Here is a 23447-nt window from a genome sequence, read left to right as displayed (position 1 = left end):
TATGAGGTCGTATGATACTGACAACATGTACAAAGGCTGTATTGTTTTTGTTACCACGGGATCAAACATGGTTAAAGTTATTGTCTTTTCTTTATGTTACTTCAATGATAACAGAAATTTAGGATAAGTGCTATCGATGTTCTTCTCTTCCTCTGATCTGGCATACACAACACGAGTCTACCGGCGTTCCATCAAAGGCGTCCGTAGTGTACAGTAAACGGAACCTCTGTAAGAACCCATATAAAATTTTCTCCGACGTAATGCCGATCAAATAGTCAATGTGATGAACGGATTACAGATATGCTGGTATGGGGTAAACTGATACCTGTGTGAAAAACGTCCCAAGATTCCGGTTCTTGTTTACGCTATGCTCAGACTTCCACCCGTCTCAGTTACTGAAAAAAAGTTATAAAAAGAAATTGAAATTATATTTGAGATGTCTGTACGCTTAAATTATGTAATGTTATTCCGTTTAATACCTTTATACTTCATAATGAAAAACCTACGATAGTGATATTCTTTTTTTAGATTTTCCGTTTTTATGCACTTATACTTTGTCTTTGGTGGTTTCGCGTTGCTTTCAAATATCATTTCCAGGTCTCTAAAGTCCCCGTCATAGCCTCTCCATCATAGACAACACAGAGACAATAAACCCTTCAGTTCTTTTTCCCTCAGCGTCATGTGGGACCTACACGAGCGCGTCACCATCTTTAACCACCTGTTGGATTTTCTTGTGTCATCCGTGGTTTACGCGCTAACCTGCGCGCTACCAATCCACTTCACTGTCGTATAGTCAGAAGAATTCTAACTAGTGACGGCATACTCGGTACTGTTTGCCTCTGAAACTTGAGAGAATTTATCCTTCTTAATGCGGTTCTGCTTTGTAATCCGGCCTTGTTAAGCAGTATAGCCACGAGGCTCCATAGTAAGTCAGTAGTCGTTTAAAAAGGCAGTGATTCATTGTACGTTTTGTTTGTAACATAACCGTTCTGCTGTAAGGCAGGCATGGAGGCTGTCTCTCTCCTAACAGTTGTCGGACCGTGCCCCGCGGGAACACTTCATCAATGTCTAGAGTTTCTGTCGTCCCTTTGTCCTGCTACCTTGCATATGTAAGGTCGGGTATAATTGTGACCGCCTTTTAAGCAGGAAGAAAGACGAGGAAGAGGCCAACAACATGTTAGAACTAAAACTACCACAATATGGGTCAACCGTTCCAGGACGGTAATCACATGTTGTAGGGACATCACAGTCAAAGTGAAGACCGCTGAACTTTCAGCCCCCCCCCCCCCCTCTCACTGTTGTTTTTCTTGTTGTTGTTATGGTTGTTCTGCAGCTGTATATATCAGCCTCGTGGTATTTAAGGGCGTGTCGCTTACCTGGTATCTGGCTCGCAATGACAACAAATAATCGGTGTCTCTTTTGAGGACAAGGAATTTCTTTTTGGCACATCTAACGTCTAATGCATCATAAGATTCCACTGACAAAAAGTTTAATTAAGGTTCCTACAAAAGGAGCTGCAGACAATGCTGGGGCCGAGGGATCAACTTGCCAAAATAAGGACTCATCTCCATACAAATGGCTGCCGACCTGACGGCTGGAGATCAGATGTCCTGTTTCCTCGGGTATTATGCAGGGCACATCCCGCAAGTCTGCAAACCCAAAACAAGGAGGAAATCGGACTCACTGGAGAGCCGATGTTTTGGAATGCCCCCTTAACGACGCCTACGTCATTTTACACATGTTTTCCCATCGACCGAAGGTAACTTCACACCACTACAAGAAAAGAGAGGATCTTGCCGACAGTTGTTCTCCATACAGGCGTGCAACTTACATAGAACTGCTTTAAGTCCGGTTGTATTCCTTCATCAGTTTGACAGTTAAGTCCTTGAACAGTGCTTGCGTTGTGTGGGTATTTGTATAGTTGGGAAACAATGAGCGATGTCTCATACTTTTCTTTGCGTCCTGCAGCGCTTGTCAATACTTCTTGAGATGAGCTTCTGGTGTTATTTCTGTAAAACGTCTTTTTTAATGTACCTGACATACAATATATTACTAGTAGCGTGTATTTGCGAAGAATTCTAACATCAACTGCGAATATGTAAAGCTTATATAGAAATGTTTGCCATGGTTTAAACCATAACAGGAAGATATAAACAATAATAGAACAGGTTTGCATGGTGAAGGTTTTGGCAGACGGGAAAAGGCTTTCCACAGGTCAAGATACCAAACCCCGTAATTTGTGTGTTTAATGAGCCGTTGTCGTGGTAACGGTCTCTGCGGGACGGCCACCGATGACGTCGTACCAAGAAGCTGCTCCTGAACCACGTGTAAATTTATAAAGTCAACACCCAAATACTCATTGTCACTTCAATGTAACGTCGTTGTGTGGTGCAACCGATCACACAAATTCGAACAAAACGTCGGGACTCGCTTGAGCAGCCCCGTGACCTAGAGGCAAACACTCCGACTCACGGTTCAGCGCGCCAGCGGGACGGAGGGGTGCCCCCTCGCGTGTGTGTTTGCGCGCCAATTTGGTCACCTCGTGCATGAGGTTTAGCGGCTAATGAGCCCGTTACCTCTCGTTCTTTTTATTGAGAGAACAGCTTTGCAGGAGGCTTTTTTTTCACCACGACGTGCCCGGTGTCTTAATGCGCAAATTTTCGTACCCACATTCCTTTCCCACACACAGAGCTGTGAAAGAATGTATAGGTATTTGGTGAGAATACAACACTCTTGGTGCAGGTAAACACATACGCAAAAACTTGCAATTACACCACTTTTCTTCACCAACAATTACTTAGATATGTTTTTCCTTGAAAATTATAAAGCATTTTTCCACTTTCTTTCAATGCGTAGATGTTGTCAATACACACTATCACTATCGGTGAGCTTTCTGACTCTGATCTGAGCAAACTTTGGTGGCCTTCTCTGGTTAGATGAAGTTGTCAAAGAAACGTGAAGGTCGCGAGAGTGTCGTGGATGAAAAATTTCCGTTTCACATTCCCAGCTGGAAAGCTTGTCGTCGGTCGCTAGTCCATGACGAATATCAATTTATTAACATTTGTGTTCAGATGGGTGACGCCCTCTTCGACAAGCCCCTGAGCCAACCTACTTGTGTTGCCTGTTGCATAAAACAACACCAGGGAAAAGGGCGGGAATTATTGTGCCCTCGAAGTTCTGGCCAATCACCGACCGGTTCTCGATACAGCTAATAACAGCGAGTGGTTGGCGATTCGGAGTTTTACGATCAAAGATAGGCTCGGGTTCTTGCACGCGATCGACCCCCTGTTGCAGTGGTCTACTGGAGTAGTCGCTCTTCTCAGGCGAGACCACCGACTCGCTACGCTGAACTTGCTCGGGACAACCTTCGACGTCTCCCGAAGTGGATCCCTCCCACCTCCCGATCATACCCGAGCGCGCTCGATCACGGCCCCGTGGTCTGTGAAATCGTCCCTCGTTTGAATTCTATTTATTTTCTTTATCAATTCACAGCTCAATCGACCAGGGGCTTTTGTTGTTGTCAAACCGTTTTGTCCCGGTTGGTTGAGTGCAGCGAGCGACCGTAGTACGCGAAACCTCGCGGGACAGGACAGACACGGATAGCACCACCGCCACTCCCAGGGGGAACCCGTAACATAATACATTGCAGCACACCAGTTCGTCAAGACTACCACAGTGGCGTCACATCACGAGTACCCGAGGGTTGCGGGTTCGGATCCCCCTATGGACAGGATGACCACGATGGCTAGTATGGGCAGCATGCAGCAACACCATGGAGATTCAGGCGGTAAGTACACATTTCAATTTTCACTCTCCTTTCCGCAGCCATAGCCAACACAAAACGTTACCACGGCTGCCCGGCAGCTTGTGTACCGGGGCGCATCCACCGTGGTCTCGGCAGAGTAAGCCCGACCACACGCCGACCCGGTTGGACGGGTTCCGCCGTGCGGTGACAAGCCGGCCGATATGCTCGACTCGCGCCCTATTCTGCCATTCATCCCGGCCTACAAACCTCCCTGTCTGACACGGTGTCGTTGGAGTCAAGTAAGCAGGACAACACTGTCAAGTGGTCGGCCGCAACTCGTCGTCCTGGCGTGGGTCAGGGGGGAAGCCATAGAGGGAGGGGGGCCTCGCCTGTCCCTCGTCCCCACGGACCTACTGTACACATAACATCTGTGTCAACACGTTATATTCACAGATTATCTCCTATAGGAATAAGTATGGAGATAGCATTAGCACCTAACAAACATGACAATGACTAGCGCCACGACCCGACAGATTAGCAACACCACGGCCACCCGAACCGTACCATGTGGTGAGAGTCACAACTGGTATTTTCTATGGCTTCATTGTGTCTTCCCTTATTCAGTAGCTGTCATAGCAGGAGACATCAAAATGGCCCCTGTCTTCTGAACCAGGAGAACTTGTTATACAGACTCGTGTTTAGTGGTTTATAGCTGTAAATGTTGGAACAGAACATGTGGCGTTACTCATGCGTAGGGAGGCTCGTGTAAACGCAGTTTGTACAGTCTGATGTTGTCTACGCCAAGGTCGGAGCTGGTGTGAAGTTTTGTAAAGTTCTTGTTGTTGTTTGTGGGTGGACAAGGGCTTTTAGCACGGACAGATATGCAGCAATTCTGCGCACGGAAAGGTTCCTGTTGTTGTCAGCATAAATGACGCGGAGGCCATTTGCACTTTCTATTGTGCCCCTACTTTATTACAACAGTAGAATTCCCGGCCGGGGTCTGCGTGAATGGGGCTTCAGTTCCCTCACCACAACAACACGACTACCCTCATTATCAGCTGCCCGGGACAAGGGAAATCCTGAGGAATGCCAATCTGGCTCCAAACTTGTTCAAATCGTGTAGCTTTGGAGGTCTGTAGTGTGACCTAGCAGGTAAATGAACCCGTCTCGTGGGGTCGCAGTGTCTTGTTGCCGGATTTCCAGCCATGTTGGATATACCCGACACCGCGCCTTGTTTTGGTGATGTGTAATTGGGTAATTCAGCAACTTCAGCCAGCCAATTTTGTTTCAGATCCATTTTTTATCACAACTGAATAATTCAAACTATCCATGACCCTTATAACTAGCGTATAACGTCTGTAACTCTAAAACAAGTTGTTGTTTCCATTCTCTATTTGTTGGACAATTTTGCGAAAGTATATCCCCTACCACCCCTCCTCTCCACGCTTTGTGTAGTTAGTTGTCCAGTTGTGTGCAGATTTTACCACCCGTGTGTTGATGTTATTAATGTCCCGACTAACTACCGTGTCACGGCCCAGTGGAGTGCCATACCGTTCCCTGCACACGCCGCCGCACCCGACAACTCGAGTTGGACCCAAAGTTTATCTGTTAGTTTAAGAGATCAAAACTCTCGACAAAACTGTCCACAGCGCCTCTCGGAGTGATCCCAGACGCCGTCCGAGGGGGTTGAGACCCGTCAGATAGCTTTCTACAGAGGAAAACCGTCCGTAGTGGTGACAGACAGGTGACTTCTCCCTGCCTGGAGGTCCCACCGCCCGACCCACAGGAATCCTCCGCCGCCGCCCGTCCTTATTCCCGAGTAGCGTTATCTCCGAACTTGTCAACCTTTTATTGGTATCAGCTGGCCCTAAGTGGCCAACCTCCCCCTAACCGATTCCCAATGAAAAGCTACGGTGTTTTATTAATGTTTTCCGCGCCTAGAAGTACACTGCACTGTTTTAAATATGCAGACATGGCGGCATTATGGATAGGGTCCTGTCGCTGTTCTGGCATAATTGATTATGTATTTGGCCTAAACGATCAGACTTATATTAGATCAATTATTCTTCTGGCTCCGGAAGCCTGCTCTAAAGAGCTGAAAAATAGTATAATTTTGCAGTTCAGTGGTTCGCATCTGGGGTTTTCGGGGGGTTCCCTCCTGCTTCAGGACTATTGCCCACATTTAGATATGAGTAATTTCATCGCATAATTATAAGACGTGTATCGGGGCGATGGTGTTGGAGGTGTCTGTGAGAGAGCAGTGTTGTGATTCGGGCCAAGCAGCTCTCTGGTCGACACCGTTGTCAAGAGTAGTCCGAAGACACAATGCCCAGACATGAATCTGAGTCTCCCGGAGTCTAAGATTGAGCACGCAGTCCGTCAATGGGCCTTCCCATTGTAAAATTTCACATTTTACCGTGTCCGATACACCTCAGACGTTGTAAATTAGGTGCAGGTTGGCGTAAACTCGGCAACAAGTTCTACTTCGGTAACAACTTTCCGGTCCCGTGCATGTAGTACATGTATAGCCCACTATGGTGACAACTATGTGGAACAAACAGGTGTGCTGGGATTCAACATTCACGCAGGTGGAAAACAGAACATTTAACTTCCAATGAAGAAACTGCAAAACTGCAATTTTGTTTCAAAACTTGTCACATCCTCAGACTGACCATCCATAGACTTGAGACCAAAAGTAATCGCGAAAAGAAAAATCGGTTTTCGTTTGGGCTGGTACTGTACTTAGCCCTCACAGGTTGGAAAGGTTGGGAACAAGTGTACAAGGTTTGATAGATGGCCGTTCCAAGGGCAAGCACCCTTGCAGCAATACATAACGCTTATCTCACGTATCTCGCCCGGGATAATCCGTGTTAGGCGCTCCATATTTGCCGGGGTCGCCATGCTGGCCGAGCCCGGTCCGCCGCGATAGCACGCCGATAACTCGATAGGATTTGTAATTTCATCCCCATCGCTATCAAAACTCATGAAATTTGATGAATTTGGTGAGGAATTTTTTGTGTAGCTGTCACAGGTGTTATTTGCGGAGCTCAGGGCTCCCAGGACCAGGGCAATATTTCACCCACCGTATCTTGGAAAAATGTGGAATCTCATGCCACTACATCGATCATAAAAATGGAGGAAATATGGCCGTGTGGTGAAGTAAGGACGGTATCATGCTCGACAGACGAGAAGAAACAAGTATACAGGCGCACCCAGCGTGCATGTCAGACAACTTTACACTAGCTGGTCTGGACTGGTGGAATTACACTCACTCACTATACAGGTGGACGCATCACAGATATATGGTAATTAAAACTGGCTGTACATTGTGTAGAGACAGTTGCTTGTGTCTATAGCTATACGGATATCTACTTTTATCAGTCTAAATAGAAAATGGATGGGAATTCTGAAAAAAAGTTACTTGTAAATTGATATAACAAGACTAGTTGATCAATACTCTTTCCCTGCATATTTGTCTCACCGATATGGCAGGTGCTTCTTAGTACCGAAACTATATATACTATTTCTAAATCAAAACTGTAATATACGACTTCAAATATGATTCCCTCCCTGTGTGTTTCACAAAAATTCACATGAAGTGATGATGTACAACTGCTTCCTCTTAAGTGTTGATGTTGATTAGCCATTTGTCACTTTGCGTTCTTGAAGTATATTCATATAGAATACCTCCTCTTGCAACGTTTTGGCTTCGTAATGGTCTCACTCGAAAGTCTATGTATAAAACTTAACTCGACCACTTCAGGATATAAACGTCGACCGTTATGTAGAGGATTCAGCCCATGATTTTTCAGTATCTCAGTATCATTTGTCAAATTGTGTAATTGACCGTAGACAGTTTGTATGGTTTCTAAACCTCGACCCTTCATTGTTTACGTCGCTAGGTTGTATAGAGTTGTTATGGATTGGCTTACGAAGAAAACTTTATTTTAGCACGACGTTACTCTGTGAACAGGAAACAACTACGCTTGTAGTCAATTTAGAGAGTTGTAATCATAGATAGCTTGAAGTGTACTAAAACTAAAGTGAACAACACTCATTTCCTTTACTTTTAGGGACAATGGGCAAACTTGTAAACATCACCAGGGGGGATCCCACTCACAAAAACATCTCAGGACCATCATGTTCCAGAGAGAATGCAAATTGTACAACCACTTATTGTTATTGTTACTGTTATCAATGCTAACGAGACGAGACCATTTTTTATAAGTTTACGTTTTTATTAGATTTTGACACACAAGAAGATAAATATGCATTAGATTGCTGTTTTGCACATTTGTAGTACATTATTTTCTGTACACCAAGGAGGTTTGATAAAACTTACTTGCTTATACTTTGTTCATTGCAATTAAATTGAAATACGCTGTACATAATAATCTTGGTCGAGTGAGAGTGCAAAGAAATAATCAACTTAGGAGTTTGAGAACGTTTTCATTCGTTTACGCCACAACAAAATCTGTCGATTTACCAAAGTTGAAAGTACATGGTACATTTAGTTAGCATATTTAACCTTCTACAACACAGGTATTTGTCAAGAAACAAGGAAGAATTACTCTTCGATCCTTCACACATCCATCTGTTTATATTTTGTGACTTGTACAAAAACTGACCAAACACAGTGGTGAACGATTACCGTCCCATGAGCTCACCTAACCGTCCCAGTTGTCCTGTTTATTCTGCACTAAGTAATGCAGGTCACAGAAGTTAAGATAAAAGCACGTCACGATGAAAGGAATGCCTCTACCTGTGGATCGCATGAAAATCTGGGATTCCGAGGAAAATGAAGGTGGGAATATGGGCGTAGTTTATTTCCCTAATTCTGAGGAAGTGGCGTCGGTATGCCGGGTCTTTCCGGTGTATATTTACATGGTGATTTACACGGGGAAGAAATGCCGGCGGCGTATTTCTTCTCCGGGGGGAGCATACCTGTACTAGTCCGCCTTAACACCGTACAAACTGGCCCACAAACATGTTTACTGCGGCAAAAATGCAGGTAGTTTGGTCAGATGTGTAGGCCACCCCCTGGCGCTGTCGCCTCGGTACACGGAGAAGACTCTGGCACTGTTCTCTCAGTGTTGAAAAGGTGAACACATGTACACGAGTTCTCCATTTAACCACGTTAACAAGTGGCAAGGAGGCCTCTCTCATGCTTTCATGTTTTACCGCCGGCCAAACAAAAGATCCGCAATGAAAATAAACGGGAATTTTGCCCATTTTCCCAACAGAAATTCGATCTGACGACAACAACCCCCATGTAAATGTACTGTCATGGCTGCATCCGGGAAGACGAGACGAATCCAAAAGCTAGATTAAGGAACATTTGACGGAATTTTGTGTCAACTACAAAATAGACCACTTTCAGCACAGGTCAGAAACCTATATGTCGTCCCTCATTTATAAGTATATCTAATTATAAAAGTAAAGGAATGTGTACACTAAATATACTCAAGAAACACAGGTGTCCACTGTCTTTGTAGAGTAATTGTCTTAGAATATTGTCAAAATTAGTTTTACTACGTGTCATTTTTTTCGTCTTGTCGCAAAATGCACGACACTATATCGTCCGTAAGGCCATCGCCACTGTTCAGCCAATTCCGCCACATGTTGTGCCTCTACGTTCTATCAACTCTTATCTCCAAAAATGACTTTTTGATAGCCGGCACACCGCGGCTGGGATGGGTAGGCACTAATGTACACGTTTAACACCAAATAGGTTAGTACAGAGCACACATATCGCACTATTTGCTTTGCGCCCTGATTTGGAGAAGGCGAATACACATGGCCTAAGTCAACAAGGAACGCTTTTGCATGGCTTCCACGCAAGCAGACGCTGAAGTGGGTGAGTACTAGGCTACCAACGGGGGCCTGGGTTTAGTAGGAAACCTTTGATAGCCAGTGATTAGTTAGATAAACAGGGATGCACCTGTAGATGAGGGGCCCAGCAGGAGGCTATTTACGTCACCATGGCGTCCGGGATACCATATTGTCTGGGAAATTCTCCATAACACCTATGTTTTTGGTCGGTTGTCTTGGATCATGTATAAAAAGTATATACGCTCGTCTTGTCGACCCTTCAGAAAAAACGTGTCTGACAAAATATCAAATGATCTGTATAAAAAAGTATTGTCTAATTTATCTCATCATTCTTATACTATTTTCCTTTGAAATGGTGCAAACACACTGTATTACGGCTATATGCTTCACACATTTTTTTTTGCCCAACCCTGGATCGTAGTGTACTGTAGTTGGAAAGTTTCACGCCCACAAGCGAACGTGAGGCTCTTGTATATAAAACCAATTCGGTATAAGGTCTATCGGATGCCTGCCGTAATTACAATGAATGAGTCTGGGTATAGTATCTGACGGAATGGTCAAGCGAACCAGTTTCCTCATCTGTTCCCTGATACACCCCACTCCAGGTGAGGAATTGGTGCCGAGTCTATTTACCTGGCATGCCGACAAGTAGAACGGTAGCCACGTTTGCTTTGGGATTACCCTGGGTTGGCGGCCTAATAGTTTACTAACGAGAGAGAAATTAAATTGCGGCTTGCTCAGAGAGACAGGCGTAATCCGTTTACTCTCCCTTCCCCTCTCCCGGGCTTCATTTGGACAAACCTTTACTCGTGTAGTCGTGGATACCGAGCAGGACAGAATGCGGGTTGGTACAATAGTATTGTTTGCATAAAACGGGTGGATGTAGATTGTAGAATAAGCGGCTGTAGGAAACAATGTGCGTAGCTGAGAACCAGGAATCACTGGATGAGCCACCCCACACAACTGGAGGATTTGTTTTCGGGTAGAAAATTGACGTAAGGGTTATGCAAAATTTCTCCTAATCCTTTGTTCACATCAGAAGTAATCCCAGGCTGTTTCCTACTTTAAGCGTTATTAACAGACGATTTGCGTTGATCCGTAGGAAATCACGAATTTCATAACACATTTAAGGCTTAACAGACCAAATAAGACCCTTTTTCTCATTCATATGTCCTGGTTACCCAGAAACTTATGGTGAAAATAACATATTCAAACTCAACTTTCCTCATTAAGTACAAAAGTAGTTTTTATTAAATGATAACCTTTATTGTACATTGAGGCCCTATTGGGCTACAGGCATACATATATAAAATCGTAACAAATTGCATACAGTGACAAGTCTTCTGATACTAATCTATACTAATATAAAGAGATCTCAATAGTACTGAAACCCATTTCAAGATAAAGACCAACTCCCTACGTAATTTTCTTGGAAAGTGAAGAAAATTCCCAAGCTATCAAATGTTGTTGGTGGAAGTCTGGGCGTGCCTAATGACCCGTTCAGTGGCCCGCCTTTTGTTTTAGCCAAATGATTGCTAGACCAAACTTGCCAGTGGTTGTCTATAAACAGGTGTGAACAGGCTCCAAGTTTTCAACACCTGTGGAAATGGGATCGCCCCGGGGTGATTCCTATCTAGAACAACAAAGCATTTATTACAGACGAGCGAGAAGGCACAGAGTCGTCTAGAAATGCGATCTTCTCAGTGAGGGGCGATTACTTCCAGGGCATAGTACTCAAATCTGTGTGAGAAATTAAATTGCATATTTTACAGTTAAAGATCTCGGGATATGTCTGTGTCTGTACTTCTTGTTTGGGTTGTTCCGTAGGTTGCTTGGTTTCCGTATTGTTTTCTTGGAAACTCGATTCCTTTTTCTTGGATTGCTTCCTCTTTACACTAGACACGTGAGATAGTAGTTAGACAGGTATGTTTTCAGATTAGGGCCGCGAAGTTTATGTTACACTGCCCCTCACTGAACAATCGGATGATCATACTTCTAGTTCCACCTTTCTTGCATTTCTCATTTTTCTCACCCATCTTTGATAACAGTGCACTCTTTATCTTACGAGAGTTCTCCCACTGTTTGTTTTCCCAAATCACATCATCAACCGACTAGTACCAACGACTGGAGTACGTTATCAGTTTTTGTGTAAGGTCAGCTGATCTACCATCGATCGGCTTGGTCACCGTAGCCACGGAGGCGCTATCTGAAACAATCGCTTGCCCCGCAAGCCCCCCAAAACCTCCCGCAGCCAAAATGAAATGGTGCGCAATGAAGGGGATAATATCGACGCGTGACGTAGCGGTCTGATATGGTCGGTGAGGTGCCGATACGGTCAACAGATCGATTTTTACTGCAAGCACGTTATCTCGGGCGAGTCTGTATCGGCGGCTGCGATCAGTGTTCCCGACGGTCGGCCCGAGGGCGATGCGGTGGTTCAGAGGGTTGTGGATCGAGCAGAGTCCCAGAGCAAGGCTATCGCGCCGCATATCTCGATATTATCTCTTTGTAAGATGATAATCTGCCCGGATATTGGCCCGGCGACTGGCCTAATATTGCCCATCTTAGACCTCTCCTCCCTAAATGTCAAACTTGGTCCATCTTGTCTGCCGTCTCCAGACCTGTTAATCCCTCGTGCTCCTCTCTCTCTATTACATCCGACAACTGTAGTGCCGACAGCTTGTGGAGGCTACAACCTGAGCAACCATGTGTAGAAATAGAAGGAGGGGCTACTCTGTAAGGTCTAAAATATTCAAACAGGTCAACAATTACGCCAGTTACTCAAGCAACTTCAATGATTTTAGAGACGGTCAGGCCGCTACCTTTCGTCAGTGACACTGGTACATCTGTTGAAGAGCAGGTTGTATACCCTAACTATGACTTGATATGCAAAGGAGATCGTCAATTAGTACAATATCTATGTTTTCTTGATGTCATCACGGTTCTGTTTTGTTCTTGATGATCTTAAACAGCCATCGTGTTCAGTTTAACCGAGATTTCTCAGGTGTCGTATCTGAAATCGACGAGCAGGTGAAGGAACTGCGACTGAAACCTGATCTACGATCAGCTATAAGTGAAATAGCTTCTTAACTACTAAGCTAACAGTTTGCATATTGTTGGCTGAGATAAATGTGAAATATTCTTGCCCAGAAGACGATGGACTTCAAACGGGTCTTAATCTTTGACAGAAAATTTGGAGCAGGAAGAAGGTTGAAGAAGGAGACGCTCGTCGGCCTACTTTAGTCTAGCCTACTTCGCACCACAGATTAGTTTTAGATTAGATGACCTCTTTCCTGCCGACATCTTCAAGAAGACGTTGGATTTGGTAATAACCAGACATCTGCAGGGGCTTAATGCTAACCTAAGAGAAGTACCTGGCGAGTAGTACAGGGGCTTACGGATTTAGATAATGAAATGGTACCGCATTGTTCATCTCGACCGTTTGGCTCTACGCGAGACTTTCCTACTTCAATCAGAATATGCAGGAATTTTACATTTCCTCTGTCCTTGGTCGCAGTTGCTGGTCTTAATTAGGTTATACTTGCTTCGCCCCAAGCGCTAATAGGGTGGTATGAACTCTATTTGTAGCAACAATGGCAGCGCTAATGCACGAACTGTAGAAGTGGAAGTCGGTCTGTACGGGGTGGAACAACGTACCTGGACAAGTGTGTTGATGTTTTCTTGGCTTTATGCCGAACTTGGATACATAGTGTGCAAATCACAACATCACATTTTTGTATGGGTCCTATTTTTCTATAAGAGATACTACTTACCAATGTGATACTTGTCCTACTTTATGCACAATTTACACACATACATAGTTTTCAGTAGATGTTTTTTTGTCTATTTTGGGACTTACATTAACGGAACAATGGCGTTCTTTGGTGTGGTTTCGACAGGTGTTTACCTTTTTTAAACGTAACAAAAGGAAGGCGAAGAAAGGACACGAAAAGAGGAACGTTAATAAAGTTACAAGGCCAGAACAAACGAGGCAAGAACGTAGTTTAACCATTGTGATGACATGGTCCTGTCGGGATGTGAGTTCAACCAAACCTTTCATCAAGTCAGAAATGCTCCTAGACAGCACTGGTTCTTACTCAACACAACATACGCTGACAAATTATGAACAAGTTACGGTTTAGGGGCAGGTATTTTGCATCTGCTGAAGTAAAATGAAATACAGGATCATGTTTTTGTGCTTTGGGTTTCTCTTAGAATATACCAAAAAGACGCTAAATCCACCAATGGCAAAAAAAACACGCTCTAACACTTATTTAAAAGATAGAAAAGTGTGAGTGGGGCTTGCTTTTGTCCCGACGCACTGCAGCTCTCACTTCTTTTATTTGAATTTCCCTCCCTCGTATGGACACACAACTCAATAATAAATAGAATCGATCGAGCTGAAAGGTGCAAATTTGTTCTGCGCGCAATCTGATTATTTACATTACCTTTTCAACACCTCTCTTCCATGTCGCTCGCCCATTGGCATCAAACAGTGGCTAGGGTGCGGATGGTTGCACTGTTTGCACTGTACGGTGGGCTACAAGAAGCGGGGAACTCCCCACACTGTGTATGTATAATGCAGATTTTTTATGGTGCTCTTTGCTACATGATCAGACCAGTTTCAAACAAGGAATGTTAGACCAGTCAGGCAGAATAGATTTTGCGAACGTTTTGGAATCTGCAAACCTGAACGTAAATTTAGTCGCACGAGTGCGTACGACTTTCGTATTGACATTATTTTAGCTTAGGTAAACTGTAAGCCTAGTATTTTCGGTTAGATAACCATGCTGCACAACGGCGGGACAAAAAAAGAATAACCTCTTCCTCTCTTTTACTAAGCCAAAAATATCAATACGCAACTCTTCCAAACTCGAATACACGCACTCGTGCGACTGATCCCATAGGATGATTCTTAGTCAGCACGAATGTTTTTTTTTCTCTGCTAAGCGCCCATAATGCAATGACGAAGGACAAGTAACAAACTGTAGTAGTCTCTACCAGACTGACTACGCTGCCCCGTAGGACGGCCTGGTGGAGGCTAGACGTACAGCGTATCTGACCAAGTTGCCTGACAGAGGCTAGTAGGGTAATGGCTGTAGAAAGGATGATGGCCAACGGTTTGCGGCACACCCGCAACATTTTCACTGACGCTTAGATATACGTATGTATTAGTACATACCTACTTCAAATACCAAAACACCCACCTACCATATCAGAGCTCCAGTGAAAGTTTTCACACTAACGTTGAGAAGCAGGCGAAAGAAGTTTGACCAGATTCTTTGATGTCCGTTTGAAGTAGTGCTTTGGTGCGAGGCTGTAGCTGACCTGCTGGACACCGCCAATGGCCACTTCAATCCACTTGAAAACATCTTCAATCTTCCTAGCCTCGCATTTCAGCTCTCATTCTTACATTATCAACACGTAAAAACACGAGATCATTTAGGTGATCATTATTTTTTTTGAAGTTACAAAACTATTTTCTTCAAAAGTCATTAGGCTATTGTGCAAATTTTTGTGTCCACTTTTTGATCAGATATGCACCATCAATGTTAACTTGAAGTGATCAAAATTTCTTCTGGCAATTTTTTCTCACAGTCTTCATAACAAAGATTACGATGTTTGGTGTGTTAAAAGATAACATCATATTGACAGCGGAATTTCAAAATCGAACTTTCGGTCGTTTACAACAATATGTTATCATACCATCTTTTAGCATCTTTTTATGATGCTAAGCTGCGGTGTAGGTATGTTTATAGAGGTCCGTGGGGCGATGTAATTCAAAATTTATTCCTTGATCACTTGTGTGACAAAATCTATATTATTCAATGTTACTAAATATTGATACTTCTTATTATAATTCGAGATATAGGCAACAAATATACGCGAAACCCCATTGATACATTGAAGAATGGGGTTATAGCCTATCGGCAGCAGGCAGTTGCCATTCGGCCAGTTACCAATGACATGACTGATAGCCTCAGCACAGGTGAGGATAGCCCGCCGCTTGTTTTCTGTCGAAGATCAGATCTTGTACTACTGGCATCAGCAGTCAAAATAGGCCAATACAGAGGGGGTCGCGTCGGTAATCGGTAGGTCTTTGCCGGGGGGTTCCAAAAACACCCTTATCGGCCGGACAGTTACAAATGGTTCGAGACTGCCCTAGTGTGAACCTTCGCCACAACACAGATGCGCACAGATTCGCACAATGGACTGCTATTCAATTATATGTGAGTTAAACATTGGCGTTTAGCCGAAAGCTGTACACTGGCAGTGCTAGGGGTCAGGGTCAGGTGCAGGACAGCGCCCGAGGGTGGTGAGAGCAACTGAAGTGTTCACCTATGAAGCACAAAGTCGTGTAAGTGTATCGCTATTCGATTATAGCGAGCTCTGACATTGGCTATTGAAGGTAGATGAGTACAACAGGGTCGTAGTTGGGTCATTGACAGAATTACCACGAGGGTGGGGGAAGGAGAAAAATGTGGTCACGTTAGACCACGGACGCGCCCTCAACTCCCATCATTGATGGACTCTTCCCTAAATGAACGTACGACTTTTCAATTATTAACGTTATAACGGCCACATCAGATCCACCGGGTTGACAAATGTAGGGGAACCGAGCGATGGATGTTAGGAGATGGCGATATCGGGCATTAAATGTTACAACTAGGCCTGGTTGTCCGCAGCTGGATAACGCCTACTTGAACACACAGAGGGCGTTAAGCTGCCGCTGGTAGCGCCATGGTTAGCGTGGCTTGTCCTCGGGAAAACAAGATGATGGTGGTCTGGCAAAGAGTAAAAGCTTAGAGAAGAACGTTGGACGTTAGCCCTCAGTAGCATTTTTCTGCAGTTATTTTGTGACGTACGAAACTTCGACACAAATGCACGCCGTAACAATATTGCAACAAGATGACCACGTTGCAGTATATGGTATGGTAACGTAAAATCCTTACCTGATTGTCAACTGTTTATCTTCACAGGAAGGTTAGCTAACTTAGACATCCTGCACATACTAAGAGGATACGAAAAAGGATGAATACAGTAACAAGGTGGTTACATTTATGCAATGCTATAGGTGCATATTAAGTTTTAGAAATAGACTCACTAACAGAATGTGTGGTTGGCCAGGGGCACAGTGACCACTTTTCTCATCTATAATATTTTTTTCAATTTTAAAAAGTAATTCATTGGCATATTCGCCAGAAGCTCGAATGGATGGCTATTTCAAATTTCTATATACATTTGCATATTGCATTCACTACTTGTCGATTGTCTAAGCAGAATTTTAGCTACTGAAAGTACTACTGAAAAGTAACAAGTTGAAGATGTGTTGAGCGGACCATTCACTACTTGAAGCCGAAACAACTTGAACGTTGTGAAGACAACATGTTTTGCTCGGCGGATTTATAAATCGTCTCTCTTTGAAGACTTGAACCCATTTATCTATGGTTATGTGTGTATTTCTTTGCCTTTTCTCTCATTATACTCAGTGGAATGTCATGTCGTTATCTATGTCTACAAATCCCTCCAACCCACCTACGAATAAAGCGATAACTCCGGAGTATCGCCGCGTGTTCCCCAGACGGCACTCCCGTCTTTATCTCCATTTTCATCGCCAGACAAGTTCTTTTCTCTCCACTGCGTCTGACGCAGGTCGCCTTCAAAACAATTATCGAGGTGACACTAAAGTCTCTCTCCCTCGGAACTCCACGGTTCACTTGAATTTGAAAGCAGTCAAACTATGTTAATGCCGGGGTGTATTTTAGTATATCGCATCGGGAGATTAAGTTGCTTACCGAGCGTGTAAAAGGAGCGTGTCTCTCGCTGGCAGGCCCCAGTCGAGCGGAGAATGAGCACGACTTTATGTAGTAGTCCTAAACATTCCAGGGGTATAATGCCAATGGTAGGCGCCAATTCATTACAAAGTCATCAGAAATGGCGGGGCGGGGGAAAAGGTCAAGTTCATCGAAGGGGAAGATATGAAGAAGATGAAGAAATGTCCTCACCAGTAGGACAGAAGTAGGTTTCATCGCGTAAAGTAGAATTGGTCTCCAGCATTAAAATGTGTAGAAAACAGCAAACGGTGTATAAAATCAAACTCAATCGGATTCCTTTTGATCCAAGTTGTAGTACTGTACTAGTGACCGACATCGGAGTCGAAGATGCCAAATTGTATGCACTATTATGCATCTTAGACACATGTAATATCATGTATAAGATCCTGGTTAAGTTGTAACAAATTGAGAACGCAGTACTTAACGCCGCGGTTGGTGGAAAGGCAAGCATGAGAATGACAATTGAAAACTCATCAAAATGCTATAATGCGGCGTAGAAAGTACACTTTTGTACTTGTTTCTACTTACTTATGACTTGACTTGCAAGTGGGGTGAATGTTACAAATATTTCTTTTTCGATCATGATTACCCACCCATCTTCCCACTTTTCCATTTATTAAAAACCTACTTTTATACTTGAATATTTCAAAATCAAAGCTTTTTGCACGGGTATTACTGAAGAGGCTTTCATTATCTTCTACACTGATGTTTGAAAAATGTAGTTTCTGTCCTTGATAGAGCTGTATGATAATAGAAGTTAGTCTCTGTCATGTTTTTTGGAAACGATTCATTTCATATTTATACCGCTCAAATTCCCCTTAAAAGTCGAAGGCGACATTTGTTCCCCTTTTGTTAGGTTCAGCCGATTGCACCCGGCGTGCCACCGGGGCGGATTCGGGAAATTGGCTGGGAGAATCGCAATGACAGGCAGCTCACCGGGTCAGGGAGTTCAGGTGCTCGGGGGGCTTCTCCTCTCCTTCTGTCACCTTCCAATCCAGCCCAGCGAGTTGAAAAAGATGACATTTCCACGTCGGATCTGCCGGTGACACAAGGAAAGCTAGTCGGGGGCAACCCGCTTCATTTTTGATAGATCGGGGTACAAAGATCGCTGAATTAATTAGTATTTTCCCTTATATGATCGGCCACCTTCCGTCCCCGCGTTTTCTCGCTCACTTTACCCTGCCGACGCTTGACTGGGCCCGTAGACACCTCACGCCACATTACCTGGCTGATTCTCCGCCTTAATCTTAAAAACTAGGGGATAATAAAAAATAAGAAAGGAGAAGTGACCAAAGTACTAACGCCACTCATCCGTCCAACGGCGCGCAAGGCTTCATAACACAATTACCATATAGATTGGGCCATTACGAGGTTTTGCACACTTAAGTTGTATTATTTTATTAAGTAAGCGCACTCGGTTGAAGATCCCGGTGGTTGCGGGTCTTGGTGAGAGTGACTTTCCGCTGATAGCGGTCACGGGTTGGCGTGTGCGTTTCGACACATATCCAGACACCAATAGATTAAATCATCAATTTTCACGCGTCGACTTCCTTTGGGCTTTCCCGCGAACACACTTTCCCCCTCTACGTGTTCAAACATGGGAGCGTCACGGCGATTTTCGAGCTTCTCTGTCGGCGGCACTTACGCACGCGCGGGGCTTGGCGGCAATCGATCCTACCATCATACGATCACTTTATTAGCGTTTCCTTTCCAAACGGAAGGCGCGATCGCCGGAAACATATTTTCGCATTATGCCCCAATATTGCTCGGATATCCGCACCGGTATCAGCGGTCGGCCATCAATTCGCGTCGCACCCACTTACTGTGTGACTAAGTGGGGGCCGTAAGCCCGAAACGTACTGCCAGACAGCCAGATCGCCGCGGACGTTGAGCGAGTGGGCTCCGAGTCAGACGATATTACCTCAGATCGTGGAAGGCCACTGCCTGATCGAGCGCTTTCCTTCAGCATTGAGCAAGATTTATGGGCGCTCGATTCTAACCGAGAATCATTTTATAAAACGTTATAAAGTGTAAATTGCCACTGCAGTTCTTAATAATTATAAATGGGGACCCTAAACCAGATCGTTTATTGCCAGCCTGCCCATAGGCTCATGCGTAGTCCAATATTAAAAGCCGGGCAATAAAAGCCATGGCGGACATTTACACTCAGATTGAATCGAGGGAATCCTTTTAAATTATCATCAAAATGCTATAAAGAATGGGCAGTTATTAGGCTGCTTACCGTGATTGTGTTCGGGACCGTCGCAACACTTCTCCACTGGACAGTTGCACCGAACAACTTGGAGTTCGGTACCGCATGTTCGTAGTCTAAATAAAAATTACTTTGACATAACCTCGTCTAAACACAGCCCATATCATCTTGGCAAAAATTCTGTAAACGCGAAACTTAAAATGCCTGAACGGCTTACACTTTTAACTAGCCAAGTTCACGTCCGTTCCAGGACCCCCAAGCCATACTACGACAAAAACTACAGCTGATTCCATCGGCCACATCCACAGCCACTTGGTGGATTTAAACATGCTAAAAAAAGAAAAAAAGATACTACATTGACGTCGAGTATTATCGCAGCAAAATGATTCTTTTGATTGAAAATGCCTTGGAATTTATCCCAAACGCTAATAATAGCTAATAATCTCAACAATACATGTAGTTTCATGTGTAGAAATTTTGTTGTTTGCGTAAGTAAAAGTGTGAGTGATCTATTGTGCACGGATACATATTTTTATGAATTCAAACGTTTGCGGCAGGAAAGACATGAAAGTGCTTCGATGGATATGATTCCATTGCATAAATGTACATATACGTGAGGTACTACATATAAAAGCACTATGCATGTTAGTCAAACTTATTTCAAGGCACTGATATAACGTTAATCAACAACAGTACCATACACTATGTCATTCCTAAAATTCTCAGAACTTCTACATAGATAATTGTGTCGCAAACTTCTACATTCACACTGGATTTGCTATAAGTGCTTTTGCAATGCATAATAGTACCTAACAATGTTAGGCTTTAACCCTAATGTTGCGCCCAGCTTTGGCACATTTTGTGAGAGTGTCGCAGGTACGGCTTTTGTGCCAGACAGATGTTCTGTGACACCTGCAGTGAGCTATGCCAAACTCTACTGGACGTCGTTAACTTTGACTCCGTGGACTGAACTTGGCAGATGTTTCGCGCATTCGTATTTCGCAGGCCGCTCTCAGATTTCATAAAATGCTGGGAGCAAATATTCGCTAAAAACGCCGCACTGAGTTATCCGCCACAGCTGGCTACTAGGCGATTCACTGTGGTGCTTCGGGTCCGAAAAAAGACCTCAAGTTTTCTTTTGAATCAAACTGAAATGTTCCTAATTTGTAAAAATTGTGGGAATTTTCAGAGTTTTGTAGCAGTTTGAAAGTTGTCTCGCAGACTTACGTAGTGAGGTGCTCCTCAAGGTCGAAAGGAAGGCGAGTAATGACCTGTTAATGGCCACGCTGTCCGTGAATCGGGGTAAAAACAACTTTCACCGTGTTGACAGGGAGGATATTACCGAACCCAGGCACATCTTTCCTCAATCTATCACAATTAAGGGGTAATCAATGCGGCATTAATGAGCCAATAAGTCTTCAACGCGAACTTGCATCGCGTTGGTTTGATTTTCTCGGCACCAAGGTCGTCACTGGGGAATCCTACTGTCTGTCCACTAGAGGAAGATAAATGACGACAGTGACTAGAAGTGATCACAAAAGTTTCCTTGTCTCGCGCGCGGAAAATTCATCCACCGGGGCTTCGGGTCGGTAACTCCCGTTGAGGGAGTCGGTATTGGCGCCGGTGTAATAAACACAGATAACGGAACGTTCGAGAAGATAGATTGGAGTTAGACGATATTAACGGACTTATGGAAGATCATGTTTTACATGTTGTGTTTGCTAAACGTCCGTGCCGCCAATTGTCGTGCACTCGCAGGCCGTGTGGCTCACCTGGCTCCTCCCGTTTTGCGGCAATTGTTTCCCCATTGGTTTCGCCCTAACCTTTCCAGTTGGACAAGTTAGTGCTGCTGTCACCGTGACCTTGTCGTTACGAGCTACACTAGCGTCCTTTCTAAGTCCTGCTATGAACTTACCCTTACTTATTGTGCGGGAAAAGCTAGATGATGGGGTCGGGGAGACGGTTACAGTGCCTCCGTAAGCCCGTATGAGAACAACACCGCATAGCGTAATCCCGCCAACAATGCAGCCAACCAAGAGAAACAATTCACGACACAGAAGCTCGCAGAAAGGGGGCCAATAGACAAGAAATGCGCAACGCGTAGGGAAATCGGATCTGACGGAGAGAAACAATCATCTCTGGTCGGGATCAATTAGTTAAACTAATAATATCATCTCAACCCGACAGAGCCTTTGTAGTACTTAGTGTAATCCCGAGCCCATCAGTGAAATTAACAGGACTTTTGGCCGCTAATATTTCCCCAGAGCGACTGTAGCGTACCTGTGCGGCCTGGTAGTGGTCTCAGATCCCCTTGTAATTGCTAATGTGTAGGACCGTCGTATTAATGAATACCGCATTACGAGGGACTGGAGTGTTGATGTTGGGATGGATTCTGGGGGACGTGGTGACGTCCTGGCCCACATGCGCCCCCCTCCTAAAACCCTCCCACCAACCGGTGGTCACGGTGCCTAGAATTTGTTAATTGCGTCTCGGAGAAGGAAAGCCCTGGGGGAAGAGATGGCATTAAATATTCATTGCAAGAGCTTTATATTGTAAGGACTATCCGAAATTGACGAACATAGTTGAAGATCAGTGGAGCAAGTGCAGACGAGAGTACGAGGGGTGTGCAGTTCGGTACTGAGCGTGCGCACCAGGCCTATTTACGTGTCGGCCGGTAACGTACACGTCTGAGAAGTAGTGAGTGGCGACCACCTGCTCAGTCCAGCCACGGTGTGACCACCGGACCGATTCTTGCCTGCTCCACTCGTACGGACCTCCACACACAGCTGAGCGGCACACATGCGCGTGCCCACCGCAGGAGGAGACTAGCGCCACGCGGTAACGTCTTGAGGTCGCTGCCGGCGGAGTTGAGAAGTGAGTGAGCTCGCCCGTGGGGGCTCGGCACGCCTGAAGGCACGGTTAGCCTCAATTGGCCCACAGCAGAACAACTTCACCCCGTGCCGTGCCACGAGGACTGGTCCCACACTACGAGAAAGTTGCCTCTATTCTGAACTGGAGCCGTCCTGCAGGCAAGAGGACTAGAAAGAGAACATCTATTCAGACCATCCCTTGGTGAACGGATTGCACAGGCTGTGGCTCTGATACACCGGCCCCAAACTGTGGGCCCCGGCACACACAGGACAAGCAGGCGGGCAGGCCTGCACTGTCGCCCCGGAGCACTTCTCCCAGGCGCCCGGTGACCCCTCCGTCGGGAAGCCGTTGTCGTCCTCGCTGGCGTGTTTCAGCTGCTGCGGGGGCACGGGCCAGACTAACCGCGCTCACGCCATGGATTTACACAGCTGTAAGAGTGAGTCTTGTACCGCACTTCACCGCAAAACACACATTTTCAACATTATATCACTCAACAGAAACAATTTTATTGTTTTTATCACATTCACTTTTTTTATGATACGTGCGGGGGAGAAGTTGTACATGTTCTAGTGCGTAGACAACTTCAAGTTGACTGCAAAGAAAGTTCCCTCCTAGAAAACCTCCAAACTTCTAAAACCCACTGACTAGTTGCAATGCTCGCAATCTGAAAGTATGGTTGAGGACCAAAACAGAACAAAAGTTCAGGTTGTTTTAGAGCTCGCTGCGAAACAACCACGTCGTGACGCGAACAATCTAAATCCGTGTCCGTTTGTTGGGATAGTTTTGCAACGAGTTTGACAATTTGTCATTCGGTCGTCGCGTTCCACGCGTGACATGAATTGTCCTCGCTCGCTGCCCCGTACGCTTTTCGGCAGGACCTTTCTACTCAATTAGCCCGATTGCACTTTTTATGCCGACCCGTCCATGCTGAAGAGAACAACAACAACAGCCA

The 23447-nt window shown here is 44.8% G+C and overlaps 1 protein-coding gene across 1 annotated transcript in view; it reads left to right on the top strand.

Annotated features, from left to right (window-relative positions):
- Positions 1–3169: 3169 nt before the first annotated feature.
- Positions 3170–23447, top strand: part of LOC118410848 (paired box protein Pax-2a-like) — a gene marked incomplete in the record, with an annotated part of 75315 nt that continues 55037 nt past the window's right edge. Inside the window, 1 exon segment of the mRNA XM_035812698.1 lies at positions 3170–3787. Coding sequence (XP_035668591.1) covers positions 3724–3787 — 64 coding nt within the window.

The sequence above is a fragment of the Branchiostoma floridae genome, chromosome 3 (genome assembly GCF_000003815.2).
Source record: "Branchiostoma floridae strain S238N-H82 chromosome 3, Bfl_VNyyK, whole genome shotgun sequence".
NCBI classification, from domain to species: Eukaryota; Metazoa; Chordata; class Leptocardii; order Amphioxiformes; family Branchiostomatidae; genus Branchiostoma; species Branchiostoma floridae.
The sequence above is the reverse complement of the archived record's forward strand: the minus strand, read 5'-3'. Positions and strand labels throughout refer to the sequence as shown.